The 19,904-nt window shown below is 45.6% G+C and overlaps 1 protein-coding gene across 2 annotated transcripts; it reads right to left on the reverse strand.

Annotated features, from left to right (window-relative positions):
• Positions 1-2,122: 2,122 nt before the first annotated feature.
• LOC125536996 lies at positions 2,123-6,920 on the reverse strand. Of its 2 annotated transcripts, XM_048700282.1 has the most exons (8): positions 6,385-6,920; positions 5,683-5,822; positions 5,378-5,477; positions 5,197-5,295; positions 4,756-5,103; positions 4,100-4,192; positions 3,816-4,022; positions 2,123-2,675 (listed from the first exon to the last, which is right to left on the reverse strand). In XM_048700282.1, the coding sequence occupies exons 1-8, from the start codon at positions 6,775-6,777 to the stop codon at positions 2,412-2,414; spliced, it is 1,644 nt and encodes a 547-aa protein (XP_048556239.1). In that variant the 5' UTR covers positions 6,778-6,920; the 3' UTR covers positions 2,123-2,411. The 2 variants fall into 2 exon arrangements, with proteins under 2 accessions (XP_048556239.1, XP_048556240.1); XM_048700283.1 differs by lacking the exon at positions 6,385-6,920 and having other exon boundaries at positions 5,378-5,466.
• Between the last annotated feature and the right edge of the window lie 12,984 nt (positions 6,921-19,904).

Here is a 19,904-nt window from a genome sequence, read left to right on the forward strand (position 1 = left end):
ATGTATATACATCTTATTGTAGACAACAATCCACCATGTTTTCTATTAAAGGGGATTAAACCATGGATATTTTTTTCATCGGGCACATGAATTTAGCGTGCCTTTGCGCCATCTGTGTCGTTTACTGTTGCAGTTACTAAGCCTTTGTGCATTCCGATGCAGCTATACTGAAATACTACTTATGCCCATTTTAAACCTAGAACTGACTTTACATCATTTATGTTCTCATACGTTCTTCTAAATTTTAGTCTGCTTCAGCAATGCAATGACCTGCCACTCCATGTATATATGGAAAATGACCACAATTTGCAATTTCGCTGTTGTGATTTGGTCAATCCTTGGTGTTTCGATTCCTACTAATCTCTCTTTTCTTTGGCAACTGATGCAACCTGGAGGGCTGCCAGCCCAAGACAATATCGATACTATCCTTCAATAAAAAAATCCATGCATGAAGAGAAATTCGAAATAGTAGAAAAGGAGAAATCTTACCTGTTGAGTACGTTTCTCTCGCCCAAATGAGGAACCGGGGAAGAAAAGGGCCACACACAGAATTGTTCGTGGACTGAGCTAGGTAGCATACGGGCCTTTCAAATACCTATGCCTCCATATGCACAACACATAGAGTTTTTTCTTTTCTTTTGTGCACATGGAAAATTGAAGTTTGGTACAAACACAGCTAAAAAATACATCCTTACCAGTCTATACATCTTATACAAACATGTTTTTCAACTCAGATTTCTCAGCATGATAATCATATGTTGAACTAAAAAATGCTTCCTTAACTGGTCTATACATGTTATACAAGTATGAATTTTTTCAGACTCAGATTTAACACATGGGCTTTGTACTACCAATACCGAATATGTCCTTGCAAAATGAAACTATTTTCATCGACAACATGGCTTTAGCGTGTCTCTGCGCCATTTAGCGCAATGGGTCAACTATATTGTATACAACAATAGGACACAAACCAACAGCATAAACACCACCTGTGTAGTCCTCATGGACAGTGCAAACCTAGCCCTTACATCATCATCTGGCCAACTGTTGTGGGAAAGCTTCGACTACCCAACGGATTTTCTGCTCCCTGGTGCCAAATTTGGCTGGAACAAGGTCACCCGTTTAAATCGTCGGGTAATCTCGAAAAAGTGTACCGTTGATCCTGGGCTTAGCTCGTATAGTATCGAGCTAGAAACCAATGGCAACGGGATAGTTCTTAAGCACCGCAAATCCTCGCTAGGGTATCAGGTTGTTTATGCGCCCGAAACATCAACGATATTGAAACTTTTGCCAAGAATCCAGAAGTTTCTACAATTGGATCCGCGGGCAAAAGGTTCGATTGTCCCACTCTATGTTAATACCAGAGAAGAGGAGTACTACATGTACACTTCATCAAATGAATCATCTTACTCATTTGTCTCGCTAGACATTTCTAGTCAGATCCAGCTTAATATCTGGTTAGAGGCCGAATAATCTTGGCAAACCATATTTGCCTACCCTGTTGATTTCTGCGCTCCGACTATAACCTGCGGACCTTTCACGATCTGTGATGGCAGTGCGCAGCCACCCTGTGACTGCATGGAGAGCTTCTCTAAGAAGTCGCTATGGCATTGGGATTTTGGTGATCAAACACAAGGGTGCATCAGAAATACACCACTGTATTGCTCCAGTCACAAGAACACGACAAGTTCAACAGACACGTTTCACCCCATTGCTCGGGTTACATTGCCCTACAACTCACAAAGCGTAAACCTTGCTACCACTCATAGTATATGTGAGGAAGCTTGTCTCAACTGTGCTCCTGCACTGCTTATTCCTATGGCAATACCAATTGCTCTGTCTGACATGGAAAATTGCTTGGTGTAAATCGCAATGATGGCATTAAAATTGATTCTGAAGATATTCTTTAACTCCGCCTTGCAGCCAAAGATCTGCCAAGTTTGCCAAAGGACAAAAGAAAACCAAATGTCAGAGTCGTTACTGCTGCGAGCATGAGCTGTTTTGGGTTACTAATGCTCATGGTGTTGCTAGTTCATATAAAGCACGCTCCATATGATGGATGGCGATCGCCGATACATCGACTCACTAGGGTTGCTCTAGTAAAGAAGCCAAATACACCAAATTCAGGAATCAAACAGTGCCATTTAGAGAAGACGAAGCCTGTTAAACTGCAAGACTTTTACATAGATAATTCTTGAACATGGATAGCCTATAACGAAAAGGGTATGAACAAGAATCGCTTTAGAATGCTCCACTCACGACAGAAACACGTTGCCCCTTTTATGTGTGCAAGGGGCGCCAACACCTAGTCACCTACCCCTCCTGAAACGCACCCATAATTTGTTTATTACAATCGCAGACTAAAGACTACCACGAGTGTGATATCTACTAGTACGAGTAACTGTTAACTCTTAAAGTCCAGGAATTGATTCAAGGGTATACGTCTCTGACGTAGGGAGGCCATTCTCCGGGGTAGGATGCGTTTTTGACTGCTCCAACACGTTCAGCGTCTGAAGGTAGGAGTAGGAGGTGTTGCGATTCGGAGGCGGGCTTGGGTTGGTTATCTTGCTCGCCAGGAAACGCCGGATCAGGCCCCTAAGGAATGGAGCCATGGTGTCTGGCTCGTACTCCAGAAAGTACATGATCCCTCCCATGCACATGCAGAAAAGACCCACCTGAAATTTTCCCAATGTTACCAGTACTTTCAAAGAATCTGTTAAGCATGGAACAGAGCGATATACAATGAAAATACAGAGGAAAAAGTTGGTACTCGTATTTCAAGTATAGAAACAGATACTATCGCTATCAAGTGAAGATTACGCACTGCAACCCAGAGTAATTCTAGCAGATTTTTCTCATTATCTGCGGGTTTACATTCTTTTAAAAAACAAAACAAAATGAAAGGGACTTTCAACTGTTTGTGGTTACTGTGGCTGTTTGGTTCCAAACCTTGAGAGCCAAAGTTAAGATAAAACAAAATGAAAGACACTTTCAACTGTTTGCGGTTACTGTGGCTGTTTGGCTTCAAACTTTGAGAACCAAAGTTTGCGCTACCAGACTTTAGCCACCTTGACCAGATTTACCAACCATTTCGTGCAGTTTATGCTCATTTTTTGTAGCCAAACCCTGATAGCCAGTAAGACCACCTGGATTATAATGACCCAAAAATATGACACAGACCAAAGACACCAAACAGCTAGTTACTTCCTGAGACACTACACAAAACTTACCATGTCAGACTGCCAACATGATACCCTCTTGCAGTTGCACTTAATTGTTGGAACTAATCCAGCATCTAGAAGTCAAGTCACGATCACCACTATCATTTAACCTAGCTAAAGTTATAATACTGATTCTTCAAAGGCTATCTTCCACAACAATTTGTATCTCAGCAAACTGCACTATAATACTCCCTCCGTTCCTAAATATTTGTTCTTTTAGAGATTTCAAATGGACTACCACATACGAGTGTATATAGACATATTTTAGAGTGTAGATTCACTCATTTTGCTCCGTATGTAGTCACTTGTTGAAATCTTTAAAAAGACAAATATTTAGGAACGGAGGGAGTATTTCTCAACACGACCTCTACGTAGTTTAAAGGATCCCTTGCGGTGATCAAGGCAAAAGGCACACTGCTATCACCATAAAATGTCCTACTTCTTGGGTAAAGGATAACTTTAGTTGACATTGTCTTTCACTCAGGTCACATTAATTAAATACCAACTAAAGGACATAGTACAGGCAAACTTCAAATAGCTTCTCTTGAAGAGCTGAGGCCAAAGGAAAAAAATATTGGCTACAAAGAAGCTTACCTCAGCATTTTTTATATTTGGGAGGAGGTGGCGGTTGATCAATATATACCATAGAGATTCTCCAGCACGGGGAAGTACATAGAGAGCTAACTCCGCTCGTCTTGCTTTATTCTCCAGGAGAATCGAAAGACCAGACAGTAAACCACCAAACCAATACACAAGTTTGTGGTCTTTGCTTGCAACTTTACGGTGCAAACAGATGGCAGACTACCAATGATGCCAGAAATGTATTACAATCATGAAAGAATTATGTGGAAAGGAACATGCTAGTTACTGATAATTACCTGGAAGAGAGTGACAAACGCAGACAAAAAAGTGGTAGAGCGAACTGCACCCACAAGAGCACGCCAGCACGTTGCAGCTGGGGATTCCAAAAACTATTTGATCAAGCAATTTTATGTATTAGATAATCGACATTGGAGATGGGTATGAATGAACAGATATACTCCCTCTGAAACTAATATAAGACGTTTTAGGTCATTACTTTAGTGACCTAAAACATCTTATATTAGTTTACAGAGGGAGTACTAAATAATACTCCCTCCGTCCCAAAATAAGTGACTCAACTTTGTACTAACTTTAGTACAAAGTTAGTACAAAGTTGAGTCAATTATTCCAGGACGGAGGGAGTAACAAATAATGAGGCTAAATATTTAAGCCAATATAGGCTGTTTAGGACTTGGGGGCCAATATTCTATTTCACTGGTAGAATAAAACTCAAAGAATGAACCAAGCACATTTGCAATTAGAGAAAGTTAAAGACGTACAAATATGGTGGACAATACAATTTGAAGGTACTTGTAAGATTAGTTTTTCTTTGAAGCATCAAATTTTCTAGGAAACAAGCATACCACACACATGTTAATGCAATCACGTGCCAAGTTTCAGTTTTACAGCAGTCTTCGACTATATAGAGGAAATATAGTTGGCGACAAGTTACCTTTTGAAGACGTAGAACAACAAAGGGGACAAATGTCAATGAGAAATACAGAGGGAACGTTTTCTTGAATGTTGATGAAGTGACAGTAACATTATGAGCCAAGCACGATGCTCTGTCAGGATGAATAACAGAGCATGGAATAATTGAGGGACTTCTTGTTAAATTTATCAAATTTGAATTCTTCTTGTTTGCGAAATAGGCCGAGAGGCCAATGAGATCCACATGGCCACCTCTGCAGCTATCTCTGACAGCCTTGTAAACAGGTTCTGCAACTGGTCCTGTCTTTTGGATGAAGTCTCGGTAAGATTTTGGTAAGCTTTCAGGCCTCATTACAAAAGCATACATAATCTGCAATGATAAATCAAGTGATTACACAAGCTTTTCCCTCCATAACAAAATCCTCATTAGATTAAAGCAAGTCAGCCATTTTCATTTAGTTACCTGGGCAGATGCGACAGAAAAAAGTAATGCATCTCCATGTCTCCAATGGCTACCCCAGAAGTGGAATCTATTTTTAGACTTTGCAGAGTTATATGCACACTGAAAGGATCAAGCAGTACAACATGAGGACGATATACTTTACACGCAAGTTAAATACAAAATTACTCCAGTTGTTGCTTACCTGAGCAAGCCTTGCTAAAAGATATAGAGAAAGGGTGCGTCTCCTACTCGAATCATCTAGTGCTAGTATCGCCAAGCCTGCCACTGAACCTGATAATATTCTGCTCCATCATGCCCTTCAGTTGAGTCATGAATATGTTTGACAAAAATCGTATAACAGAAAGTATCCTATTTTGAACCTCTTCAGGGACATTCCCAGGTCCAAGCACTGATTAAGTGATTAGCGCACACTTATTTTGAACATGTGTCGTAATCAATCAAATAAGAGGGATGTAAACAACGGGGCATAAGTCTCCAGTTACTTACGCATTGAATGGTGTTTCCTTTTTGCGAAATCTCCTAAGGAAACATCGCAGTGCATGATATGATCCAGTGAATCCTCCAAAAAGTAACCCTACCCGGCAAGCTTCCTCCCTTACTATTAGATCTTTCTCCGAAACCAGTTGCTGTAGATAAATAGAAGATTTGAGCGAGAACAAATATTATTTGGTACAATCTACATTTCTATTTTTCACTCATTGATCAAAACAGAGGGAGGTAAAAAAACGGAGATGAAAACTAATGAATCGGTGAGAAGGACAGAACAACAGCAATAAAACACAGCTGGCCTACAAAAGAACATTGCTATTTTTCTGGGAAGGGGTGTGAGTGTGGGCAACACAAGAGGAAGCAGACCAATTCAATGCATAGCAGGAAATATTCTGTAAGGACATCAGTTAAAGCAATCAGCCTGAGTAGCACCATGTACTACTGTACTTATTATCCCCGCTACAGACACAACAGCTGGACAGAATATTTTACTCGTACACAACAAATAGTAGAGTCAACTCACTGCCCCTTATTCGAGTAAGTAATAATCATAGAGATGGTGATATCACCTAGCTGTAACATATCCACATACATTATAGCAACGAATTCGGACTAAACCCAATATATACTGTAGATTAGATATGAAGAAGAAGAAGAAGTAATCGCAGAAGAAGAAAGAGTTGGTAAGGTTTTGGGAACCTTGAGATCGAGGAGCGAGGCGTAGGATCTGCGGCGCGCGAGCTTGAAGGCGCGCAGGAGGATCCCGATGCCGACACGGACGCCGTAGGAGAGCAGGAAGGTCTGGCACAGGTTCCCCGCCGCGTGCGCCGCGCACGACTCCCCCTGGTGCACGCAGCACCCCCACCCACCCCCTTTGGCGGCCTCCTCATCCCGGCCGTGGCTCTGGTGGAGCTCCTGGATGGCCTCGCGCAGCCGCTCCTCCGCCTCCCGCAGGCGCCTCGCCGCCGCCTCGGGCACCTGCGGCTGCGATGGAGGCGCGGCGGGCGGGGGAGGAGGAGGAGGAGGGCGCGGGCCGAGTGTGGGCTCCGCGCCGGCGGAGAGGTCGAACGAGGGCGTCGAGAGGAAGGGCATGGGGCCGTGGACCGGGGCTCCGGCGGGTGCGTTCCCTTGGCTTGGCTTCTGGGGCTCGTCAGTCTGATTCCGCTGCTAGCGTGTCTTGCTCTCGCTGGGGTTGAAGAATTGATGGCTAGCAGTTTCGTTCGTAAGGAAGAAACCAGATCCTCTACCGTGCCAGAAGGCACGTCAGAGGTGCCGTGCCTTCGTGCTTTCCAGCAAAACAGCGCACTAAGCTCAAAAAAAAAAAAAGCCTACGAGCAGAACGGCCCATCTAATCGGCATGCTATTTTGATTGAGTTTTCTGTTTTTTTTTTGAAAGGAACGCCTTGCATTTCCAAGTACCACTGGACCAACCAAATCGGCGGCCATAGCACGGGTTACATCAAACGGTGGGTCTGAATGCCACACAAGTTGGCTCCCTGGTTCAGCATTCAAACCTATAGCAGCAAGCAAATGAGCCGGGAGATTACATGCTCTAGGACAGAACAAGACTTTTTGATCAATAAAGCCCAACTGCAAGAGGTATTTGGCTTCACGGAAGAGCACACCAAGAGCACTACGGTCCTGAGTTGTGTCATTCATGGCAAGCTGGAGAGTCTGGCAATCAGTCTCATAGTGCACACGTCCCATCCCAAGTGATTCAGCAGTCTGGATGGCCTTCAATAACGCTTCAGCCTCCCCATGTAGCGCGCTACTCAAGTTCAGAAGCCTACCTGCTGCTGCCAAAATAAACTCTCCAGAGTTGTCCCGCGCTACTAGACCCCATCCTCCCTCTCCTTTGTCAGGCTGGAACGCTGCATCTACGTTAATCTTAATTGTATTCGACGGGGGAGCAATCCATTTGGGAGATGGGGTTGGGGTAGGGGCTCGTTTCTCCTTGCCGACCAAGAACTCCATCCACTCCTTCGTCAGATATCCCACTCAAGCACTAAAGCCCTCTGCGTCGAGGCGTCTCTTCTGATGGTTTGCATTATTGCGCTCCGACCACCAGGCCCATAGCAGGCAGATTGTACGCAACTTAATTTCCTCAGGAAGCTTGAAAACCGCTGCTAGCACTTCATAAGGGGTGTCACATAGCAGGAGTTGTTGCCTGGTATACTCAAGACCGCAGTAACGCCACCTGATCTTGACCTCCTTGCAGCGCAGGAATAGATGACCCCCATCTTCAGCCTGACGGTGGCATAGTGGACACAGGACATCTAGCTCCACGCCAAGTCTTTCGACATTACGGAGGAGAGGGTGGCTATTTAGAGCAAATCTCCACATCAAGTGATGGACCCTAGGGGGGCAAGGTGTCTTCCAGAGAGCTTGCCAAAACCGTGATTTATCCTCCTGACCGGTCGAGCTAGCACCCCTTTGGCACGTTTTTTCCTGTTGCAACAGATGCACATAAACCCTGTAGGCTGATCTGACCGAGAAAAGGCCTTTCTTATCAAAGTGCCAAGCCACAAAATCCTCGAATTGGTCGTAGATTGGGATACTCAGAATAGTCTTCACATCATCTGGACCGAAAGTTTCCTGGACCAATTCCTTATCCCACCAACTCGAAATTGGATCGATGAGCTCGGACACCCTAGTCAACAAGTGTGCACCTTGAGTTTTCTGTTTATTTTCATCAGCTTGACAACGTTTCCCCTAAAAAAAGCAACTTGACAACATTTGTCTAAAAGAACAGGTTGAGAGCGGGAGCATCACTAGTTTGTTGAACGGGGGCAAGGTTTTTCTTATGAGGAAAATTTCCAACCTGTTCATCATTTCGGTTGTTGAACGACGAGTAGATTATCCATGATTGCCCTTGTTGATCTTCTCACGGAAGTACTAGTAAAAAACACAGTACGAATCGAGCCGGGTTTGCTCATCGCCGGAGCTGTTCTCGCCGTCGTTGTCACCCTTCTCCTCATTCAGTGGCAGTCCGATCATGGCACGGACCACTCGATTCTGCTATCGGGCGAGGGGGCGCGTATTCCTTCGCTGTCGTTTCTTCATATGCGGGCGCTAATGGCTTCCACCTCTGCGGACGCCCACGCCGCCGCGTCAACCATCATTTCCGCCGTGATACGGGCCTCGACGACCCTTATCCTCTCCCTCCCATGGCGGGCTGCCCGTTTCCGGTGGAACTCATAGTCTGCCCGACCGGTGATGGGGAAGGAGAGATTTTCCGCCTGCTGGGACCGCGATGATCCAGACCCAGAGGACCCGAGCACCCGTTGAGCCGACGCTATGGAGCCGCGCTAGACAGATCCGTCCATTGGCCGGGCGCTGTCCTCCCGGGAGCGGCAGAGTGCAATGCGTACGACCATTGCCTCCAACCCGCACGGGATGACACCCCAGTCGACGGATTCGAACTGGTCGAAGTCAGATCCGCTGTCTGCCATGCCGGAGACAGCTAAAAATTGTCGGAGTGAATTTGGGTGACGGAGGGAGTGGAGTGTGAACTGGCTAGGGTTTGGTCCGGCGAGCAGACGAGAACAAATATATGTGGGGTTGGGTGTAACGCCCTCGATGCAGCTATATCTCCTATGTGTCGAGGCACGACTTAGAGGCATAACCGCATTGAAAGCAATGTCGCAAGTTAGGCAATCTTCACAACATCCCATGTAATATAGATAATAAAAGGGGAAGGAACATGGTTGGCTTACACTCGCCACGTCACACAAAGTACATAAATAGCATTACATCATCCAATCACTCATGGCCCGACTACGGTGCCAAAATAAAAGACCAACCCAACATGCGACACGATCCCAATCACCCCAACTGGGCACCACTACTGATCATCAGGGAAAGATACATAGTAACGGTGTGAGTCCTCGTCGAACTCCCACTTGAGCTCTAACACGTCATCTGGAACGGAGTCGTCTGGCCCTGCATCTGGTTTGGAAGTAAACTGTGAGCCACAGGAACTCAACAATCTCGCACCCTCGCGATCAAGACTATTTAAGCTTATAGGAAAGGCAAGGTAAAATATGTGGAGCTGCGGCAAGCGACTAGCATGTATGGTGGCTAACCTATTCGCAAAAGAGAGCGAGAAGAGATAGCAAAACGCGAATGAGTAACTAGAGAACAACCTGCGGCAAGCATTACTCCAACACCGTGTTCGCTTCCCGGACTCCGCCGAGAAGAGACCATCACGGTAGCTCACACAGTTGATTCATTTTAATTAAGTTAAGGTTCAAGTTATCTACAACCGGACATTAACAAATTCCCATCTGCCCATAACCGCGGGCACGGCTTTCGAAAGTTCTAATCCCTACAGGGGGTCCCAACTTAGCCCATGACAAGCTCTCACGGTCAACAAAGGAATAGACCTTCTCCCGAGACATTCCGATCAGACTCGGTATCCCGGTTCTACAAGACACTTCGACAAGTTAAAACAAATCTAGCAACACCGCTCGAATGCGCCAACAAATCCCGATAGGAGCTGCACATATCTCGTTCTCAGGGCACACTCAGATGAGACTAGCTACGAGTAAAACCAAACCTCAAGTTGCTCCGAGGTGGCCCCGCAGGCAGCTCAGTCGGACCAACACTCAAAGGAGCACTGGCCCAGGGGGGTTAAATAAGATGACCCTCAGGCTCCGGAAACCCAAGGGAAAAAAGAGGCTAGGTGGCAAATGGTAAAACTAAGGTTGGGCATTGCTGGAAAAGCTTTATTCAAGGTGAACTATCAAGGGGTTCCCATTATCACCCAACCACGTAAGAAACGCAAAAATCCGGGAATATAACACCGATATGACGGAAACTAGGGCGGCAAGAGTGGAACAAAACACTAGGCGAGAGGCCGAGCCTTCCACCCGTTACCAAGTATATAGATGCATTAAGATAACAAGATAATATAATGGTATCCCAACAAGTAAATAATGTTCCAACAAGGAACGGTCTCCAATCTTCACCTGCAACTAGCAACGCTATAAGAGGGGCTGAGCAAAGCGGTAACATAGTCAATCAGCGGTTTGCTAGGACATGGTGGGTTAGAGGTTTGACATGGAAATTTGGGAGGCATGATAAGCAAGTGGTAGGCATCGTAGCATAGGCATAGCAAAAGAGCGAGCATCTAGCAAAGCAAAGATAGAAGTGATTTCGAGGGTATGATCATCTTGCCTGCAAAGTTGTCAGAGTTGACTGGATCCTCGAAAGCAAACTCAAGGGGCTCCTCGTTAGCGAACTCGTCTCCCGGCTCTACCCAAACAAGACAAACAATCAAAAGGAACGCAATCAACCACGTGCACAACTCAAACAACATGATGCAAACATGGTATGCTATGCGGGATGCGATATGGGATGCATATGCAAGATTTGACAAGAGATGAATGAACCTGGCCTCAACTTGAAAATCCAAGTGTGCCACTGGAAAGGTGAGATGATTTCGCTTGAAAACGATATAAAGAACGCCGGAACCGGAGACACGGTTTGGAAATGGCAAGCAAAACAAACATGGCACCGGTCTGTGATATACAGCAAGTGACCATCTAAATGCAACAAGATGAACATGCTACAACACTCAAACATGGCAAAACAATACATGGCAGGGATCCATTCATGATGCTTAACAAAAGAGGAACACTGAGCTACGGCCAATTCATCCATTAACAGGTTCAAACAAGCATGGCAAAAATGCAATTGGTAAACAGATTTCAGACAGTGAAATTAACACTTGTCTGGAATTTCAGATCAGGTAGCACACTTTGGAGCAAGAAAACTATATGATACAGGGCCTGAACATAGCAAAGTAAAGCATGGCATGGAGCTGCTCAAAGAGCTTAACAAAAGTCCCTTAGTGACCTTGAGCCAAAAGGGATCAGAAAATACAATTGCAAGTATGTGAACATGGCAAAAAACATAATCAGATCACAGACTTATTGAAAACTGGAGCATGCAAAATCAGATATCAAGTAGGCATGTTTACGAGCTCGATGCACTCACTACAGAGCAAGTCATGACAATCTAAGCATACACCCATCAAGAATACACATTATACAAGCTAGACATGGCAAGAACAATAACATAGCATGCACGGATCAACTACAACATCCTCGGCAAAATCGCTAACAAGCAGACAATCTGCCCAGATTCATGAAATAGCAAAAGTAGAGCTCGATTGACTCAAGCTAGGGTGCTCCATAATTGCAAACAAATACATGGATGGAAAGAGCACTACAAGATTAACAAAACATCCTTACTGATCATCCTCAAAAGAGGTACGGATCACTAGGAAACAATATGAACATATGGCATATTGATAAGAACAGCTCAAGGACTTAGTGGAAATGCTAAGTCCCTGAAATCAGCATTAACAAATGCACCACTTTGCAAGCTTATGCTAGTCACCACACACATCACAAAAATACATGGATTGCACCTCTGGAAAGATGACAAAGCATATAACAAAACATATGTAGAGCTCATGGGCATATCATGCACACAATAATCATGGCAAAAATGACAAATAGCTAATTGGATCAGCAGATCTGGCAATTATCTCAAATAGCACTCTTTCAACAGCATTTCGGGCATCAAGATGAACTCGAATGAAAATGATGCAATGAGATGAAATGATGTACTCTCTGAGATGAACATTTTGATATGCTATATGCCCAAAACGAAGCTACGGATGCAAAGTTACGATGCGATGAACATGGCAAAATATTACTGAAAATTAGATCAAAGTTCAACCGAATCTCAAATCTGGAACTAGATCGGGCACGTGAACCGAGGCGGCGGCCGAAGCTGTGCTCGTCGGAGACAGAGTGGAGGCGGTGGCGGACGCCGGTGGGGTGGCCGCGGGCGCCGGTGGCCGGAGCTGCGGACGCGGTGGGCGGCGGCCGGCGTGGAAGGAGAGGGCGGCGCGGGGCGGCGCTGCCGCGGTCGTCGTCGGCGAGGTGCGAGGCGGCCGCCGGCGAGGGCGCGCTGCGGCGCGGTGGCGCGGGCCGTCGGAGATGGAGGCGAGGAGGCGCTGGGGCGGCGAGGTCAACGCGCGGGCGGCACGGGAGCTTCGGGCCGGGAGGGCCGGCGATGGGCCCCGCGGGCCCTGGCGGCGGCGGCGAAGTGGGCGCTCGGGCGGGCGAATCAGGCGGCGACAAGTGGCGGCGGCGGGGTGGAAATGGACATGTCCGTCGGTGGCATTTTTGTCCGGTCGCGAGGAGAGGGAGAGGGTTAGGGTTTCACCCGTGAATTTCGGAGGGGGTTCTTTATAAAGGCATAGAGAGAGCTAGGAGAGTCCAAATGAGGTGCGGTTTTCGGCCACGCGATCGTGATCGAATGCTCTAGATGATGGAGAGGGTTTAGGTGGGTTTTGGGCCAAATTGGAGGGGTGTTGGGCTGCAACACACACGAGGCCTTCTCGGTCCCTCGGTTAACCGTTGGAGCATCAAACGAAGTCCAAATGGTACGAAACTTGACAGGCGGTCTACCGGTAGTAAACCAAGGCCGCTTGGCAAGTCTCGGTCCAATCCGAAAATGTTTAATCCCCACACACGAAAGAAAGGTAAAAATGACCACCGGAGGAGAACGGAGCGTCGGAATGCAAAACGGACACGGGGAAAATGCTCGGGTGCATGAGACGAACACGTATGCAAATGCAATGCATATGATGACATGATATGAGATGCATAACAACGACAGCAACAAACGGAGACAAAAACCCGAACCCGAGAAAATAAAATAACTTAATGCCGGAAACGGCAAGAGTTGGATTACATATTAGGTAAATCATATCCGGGGTGTTACATCGGGTGAGCCAGTGTGGGCCGGGTCCGACGTGGCCACCCTGTTATGTTGTACCGCCATCGACGTCCTCCGCCTTGGAGACGACGACCTCATACACGCGGCCGCCCTGTTCTGCCGTACCGCCATCGACGTCCTCCTCCTCGGAGACGACGGCCCTCGAGCCCGAGGGGCCGTCGACACCGCCGTCTCTAAGGTATGGATGCAGCCGCGCCTTCCTTATGGCCAATTAATGCATCCGTTCCGGCTGTGCGTCGGTGGCGACGCGGCGTTTCAATCTACGTTTCTTTTCATTAGCGGCTGTCATTGTTCGGTGCACTGGTTTGGGTCCTTAGTATGCCAATTTTTTCACTATTACTACAACAAGTTTTGTTTTGCTCCAACAAGGGAGCGGCGATGACGGCGGCGTGCCTTGGGCTCACTCTGTTGCTTGTAGTCGTTGTTGGATGGTCTTAGGACATGGATTTATTTTTGGTTATTTCTAGTATTCCTTATACAGACATGACAAAGATGAATAGGTTGGAAATTTTCCCCATAAAAAAATCTTGCTCCCGTTCTCAAGCTGTTCTTTTAGACAAGCGTTGTCAAGTTGCCTTTTTTAGGGGAACGTTGCCACGCTGCTGAAAATAAACAGAAAACTCAAGCATAGCATGCCCATTAGTTGGGCCGTTCTGCTGGTAGGCTACATTCCCGGTGCGCTGTTATGCTGCAAAGCACGAAGGCACGGCACCTCTGACATGCCTTCTGGCACAGTAGAGGATCTGGTTCCGGTAAACGGGTATGGTGCGTCGTGCGGGTTACGGACGGCGATGGGCACCAGACGTCACGCCAATGACCGATGGGGTACACGCACGTACTCGGTACTCCTACCGGCGATGGAAACTAGGACGGACAGCTCGGAAGTGGATTGTTCGGATTTAAATGCATGTTCAATTAATTGGATTCTACTGAGGAAAATAAAAAGAAAACAACAACTAGACTTTTTCACGCGTAACTGTAAACAACTCAACCGCAATATGTCGAATTAAAACATTGTTGAAAAACGTGTACAAACAAAAAAAAACGTGCTAAGATCACCCAGGAACAATATGAATATGCATATAGGGTTTGGATCAACGATCGTTACTCACTGCGGAGTTGTAATGAAAGTAGACGAGTCGATGTAGACCATACTTGGAGTCCCTCGAACCATTGATGACGAACCCGCAAATGAAAGACCGAGAGCACAATCTCTCCACTTTGTTGCAAGCATACGGTCTTCATGATCCGGACTGCTTTGCCATTCAGAACTAATCGTCGCCGGAGAATTAAATGGAGAAGATTAGAACCGCATTGGGCTTCTAGTTATGAGGATTAGAGTAACTAGGTCTAGCTCTAATTAGTCAATTAGGACCAACTAAAACTAGAATTAGAACTAGATGAACTAGAGGAGGCTCTAAAACTTATGTATACAATAGGGTACAATACCTCGAGTATATATAGGTTAGAGGGGGAGGAGGGCTTCCACCAAGGAGAGAAAGGCCCTCCTTGCTGCGTCGGGCAGGGAAGAGGAGTTGAACTCCGGGGATCCTAAGGTCACCGCGTAGCGCCGTGGCGCGTACCCCCCTGACTCTGTCGTTCGCTTGTTGGGCCGGCCCACTTCCTTTTCCCCTCCTTCGTTTCTTCTTCTTCGTTTACTTCTCCCCGTATCCGCTTCTTATTTTCCCCGTCTTCTTCGCCTTCTTCTTTCTCGTTCTCGTTCCGCGCTGCAAATTCTTAGATCAACAGCGGACGGAGTTCCTCCCTCCACCCGGCGTTCTTGCCCGAGGTTTGTGAATCAACCTTGTCCGTTATCCCCATATCTGTCTCGCTTTTTCTTCTTCTCGGTTGTTGGTTGTTCCCTTCGCCGAGCAGGGATTTGTGTAGATACGCATTTGGATTTTCTAGGGTTTCGCCATAGTCTTGTGGTAGGATTTTTTTTAGATCATGGCCAGCTGAAGTCGTTTGCCTTGTTTAGTTAGGATTCCGCCATGGACTTCCGCTAGGGTTTTCACCATAGTTTTGTGCTAGGGTTTCCAATTCTAGACGTGCTGCTATAGTTCGCTTCGATTTCGCCAGGCTTTTGCCCTAGATTCATAATTAGGGTTTCAACTTTTGTTTGATGAAGTGCTGGTGTTGTTTGCTCCGATTTTAGCTAGGGTTTCTTCATAGATTTATATTAGGTTTTCTATTTTATTCATGGTGTCCTAATGTAGTTTGGTTGGAATTACCTAGGTCAACGGGAGAGCTTTAAGATCATTTTTTTGGATAGTTGTGTGTGTGGCTGTGTGCTTACCTGCTGCATAGTAGTCACCACTTAGAGACCATTCTTCTGGGTTATATATTGGGCTAAAATGAAGACATAACAAATATCAGAAATGCAATGAAAACTGAAGGCGAGTAGATGATTTCTAAATGCTATTTTTTCAATGTTTCATCCTGCCAGTGTTGTACTTGGGCAGCTTGAAAAGAACCTCCGCAAAAAGACATTTCTTCAGCCTGAAAACTAACCTTAAAAGAGGGCCAATTACCTAGGGTTTGGGCATAGATTTAAATTTGTATGCTTACAGAAAGGATATTAGAAGTTTATATTTCTTAATTTAACCAGATAATTTTTGTATTGGTATCTTTATGGTGGTGGTGCTTCTCTGCAACCCTGAAAGATAGTTTAAACGGATTTCAAGGAGTAGTGTTATCAGCAGAATGCAAGTCACACCCTCATCTTTGCTTTCAACCTCTTGCTCTCTGGGCTTTGCTTGCTTTTTGATGAACTGAAGAATCTCCGCAAAAATCAGATTCTCCTCTCCTACAAAATTTTATTATTTCTGTTAACAAATGTGTTGCATGCCCAAAGGTGTGGGTTGCAGGGAGCTTATAACTCAATAAAGAGGCGGCACATAACCTCAGTGTTGTTGATGCTTCACATTCTCCTACATAATTTTTTCGTTTCTAGATCGATGTCAGTTGTTTAGTTAAGGGTTATATTGTAGTATACTTTAAGCATTGCGTACATTTTGTAATGTGGTTTAAAGTTGCTTTTCTACACCATTTAATCTGAGACAATAAAGTGGCCTATTTGATAACTATGACTACTTTTTTACTTCCATGCTTGTACTTATAAAAGATTCCATAGTAACTAAGAGACATATTCCATGCTAAATTAAGAAATATAAACTTCTAATATACTTTATGTTAGCATACAAATTTAACTGGTTAATTTGGTCCTCTTTTATGCATACAAATTTAACTTCTTATATCATTTCTTCAGCTTGGTATTACCTAGGGTCTGGGCATAGATTTTTGTTTAGATAGGTTCCACTCTGATAAGGAGTGTACATTTTTTCATTAGGTTTGTCCATTTTTTTCATGGCGTCCTTATGTGGTTTGTTTGGAATTAATTAGGTTTTAGCACATTGCTACCTTTTTTGTGTGGTTGTTAGTGTTTAACTCATTATTTTGTTAAACCTTTTTTTAAGTTTGTTGTGTTTCTTATTTGCACTGCATTTTAGGTATGAAAGCACTGAATAGTTTGCGGTCCGAATCAACTTTATTAATATTTTACAATCGGTTGATGTGTCATCAATTTTTTTTGTTAACAGTAGTAGTGCTATGAGCAACACCACGTGTTAATGCCTTTCATATCCAGCTTGTCCTGACACGCAAAAACAACAGTTTATATCATGATTTATGATATCCTTTTTTACATGAAAATATTGCATGCCCCCCTTCCCTCACAATGGAATGGAACAACCTAAGTAATTTTTATCTCAGTTAGTCTTTCGGTTCATCTTTTTTAATCTTATTATCCTTTTCTTGGTTTGTTTCATAGAGCTCCCTTGTAACACCCCGGATGTAATTTACCTTATATGTACTCCAACTCTTGCCGTTTCCGGCACTAAGTTATTTTATTTCCTTGGGTTCGGGTTTTTGTCTCCGTGTGTTGTTGTCGTTGTCATGCATCTCATATCATGTCATCATGTGCATTGCATTTGCATACGTGTTCGTCTCATGCATCCGAGTATTTTTCCCGTTGTCCGTTTTGCATTCCGGCGCTCCTATCTCCTCCGGTGGTCCTTTCTACCTCTTTTCATGTGTGGGGGTTAAACATTTCCGGATTAGACCGAGACTTGCCAAGCGGCCTTGGTTTACTACCGGTAGACCGCCTGTCAAGTTTCGTGCCATTTGGACTTCGTTTGATACTCCAACGGTTAACCGAGGGACCGAGAAGGCCTCGTGTGTGTTGCAGCCCAACACCTTTCCAATTTGGCCCAAAACCCACCAAAACTCTCTCCATCATCTAGAGCGTTCGATCACGATCACGTGGCCAAAAACCGCACCTCATTTGGAGTCTCCTAGCTCCTCCTATGCCTATATATAGAACCCCCTCCGAAATTCCCAGGTCAAACCCTAGCCCCTTCTCCCACCGCGCGCCGGACAATGTCCGCCGGCGCCGGACGTGTCCGACTTGCAGCCGCCGCCGCCCGCGCCCTATCGCGAGTCGCCACCTGTCCCGGGGCTGGACCGCATCGTCGCCGGCCCGCCGGGCCCAAGGCCGGCCCTCTCCTCCCGCGTACGGGCCCCGCCTCCTTCCTCCCGAGCGCCGCCCGCGCCCGAAGGAGCCTCGCCGCGCCGCCGTCGTCGTCCCTTGCGCCGGCTGCCTCTGCCACGCAGCTCACCGGATGGAGCCGAGCTCCGCCGCGGCCGGCCCCGCCTCCTCGCCGCCACTACCCGCCTCCTCACCACCTCCTCGTCGCCGGCGCACTCCGACCTCTCCTCCTCCTCCATGCCAAGTCCGACGACCACCCCGACGAACTCCGGCGACCTCGGCGACCGTGCATCTACAGTGTTCTCAGATCTGGATCTGGATCCCGAAGGGTTGACTTTCCCCGAAACCCTAATTTTTCTTGCAACTTCATCATGCCGTAACTCCGCATTCGTAACTCCGTTTTGGGCGTGTAGCATATCAAAATGTTCGTCTCAGAGAGTACATTATTTCATCTCATTGCATCATTTTCATTTGAGCTCATCTTGACGCCCGAAATGCTGTTGGAAGAGAGCTATTTGAGATAATTGTCAGATCTGCTGCATCAAATAGCTATTTGTCATTTTTGCCATGTTTAATGTGTGCATGATATGGTCCTGAGCTCTACATGAGTTTTGTTATATGCCATGCCATCTTTATAGAGGTGCTTTCCATGTATTTTTTTGATATGTGTGGTGACTAGCACAAGCTTGCAGAGTAGTGCATTCGTTAATGCTGATTTCAGGGACTTAGAATTTCACTAAGTCCTTGATCTGTTTTTATCAATATGCCATATGTTCATGTTGTTTCCTAGTGATCTGTGCCTCTTTTGAGGATGATCAATAAGGATGTTTTGTTAATCTTGTAGTGCTCTATCAATCCATGTCCTTGTTTGCAATTTTGGAGCACCCTAGCTTGAGTCAATCGAGCTCTACTTTTACTATTTCGTGATTCCTGGCAGATTGTTGACTTGTTAGCGATTTTGCCGAGGATGTTGTTGTTGATCCGTGCATGCTATGTTGTTGTTCTTGCCATGTGTAGCTTATATGATATGTATTCTTGATGCGTGTATACTTAGTTTGTCATGCCTTGCTCTGTATTGAGTGCATCGAGCTCGTAAACATGCCTAATCGCTAACTGTTTTGCATGCTCCAGTTTTTCACTAAGTCTGTAACCTGATTATGTTTTTGCCATGTTCACATGCTTGCAATTGTATTTTATGATCCCTTTTGGCTCAAGGTCACTAAGGGACTTTTGTTAAGTGCTTTGAGTAGCTTCATGTCATGCCTTGCTTTGCCATGTTGAGTTCCTGTAGCATATAGGTTTCATGCGCCAAAGTGTGCTACCTGATGTTAAATTCCAGACTTGTGTTAATTTCACTAAGTCTGAAACCTGTTTATCATTTGCACTTTTGCCATGCTTGTTTGAACCTGTTAATGGATGAATTAGCCGTAGCTCATTGTTCATCTTTTTTCAAGCATCATGAGTGGATCCCTGCCATGTATTTTGTTGTCATGGTTGAGTGCTTTAGCATAAATATCTTGATGCATTTAGATGGCTACTTGCTGTTTATCGCAGACCGGTGCCATATTTGTTTTGCTTGCCATCTCCAAACCGTGCGTCCGATTCCGGTGATCTTTATATCGATTTCAACCGAAATCACCTCACCTTTCCAGTGGAACTCTGGGATTTCCAAGTTGAGGCCAGGTTCAATCATTCCTTGTCAAATCTTGCATATGCATCACTTATCGCATCCCGCATAGCATACCATGTTCGCATCATGTTGTTGAGTCTTGCACATGGTTGATTGTGTTCCTTTTGCTTGTTGTCTTGTTTTGGTAGAGCCGGGAGACGAGTTCGCTAACGAGGAGCCCGTTGA

This window comes from Triticum urartu, chromosome 2, assembly GCF_003073215.2.
Source record: "Triticum urartu cultivar G1812 chromosome 2, Tu2.1, whole genome shotgun sequence".
Lineage (NCBI taxonomy): Eukaryota > Viridiplantae > Streptophyta > Magnoliopsida > Poales > Poaceae > Triticum > Triticum urartu.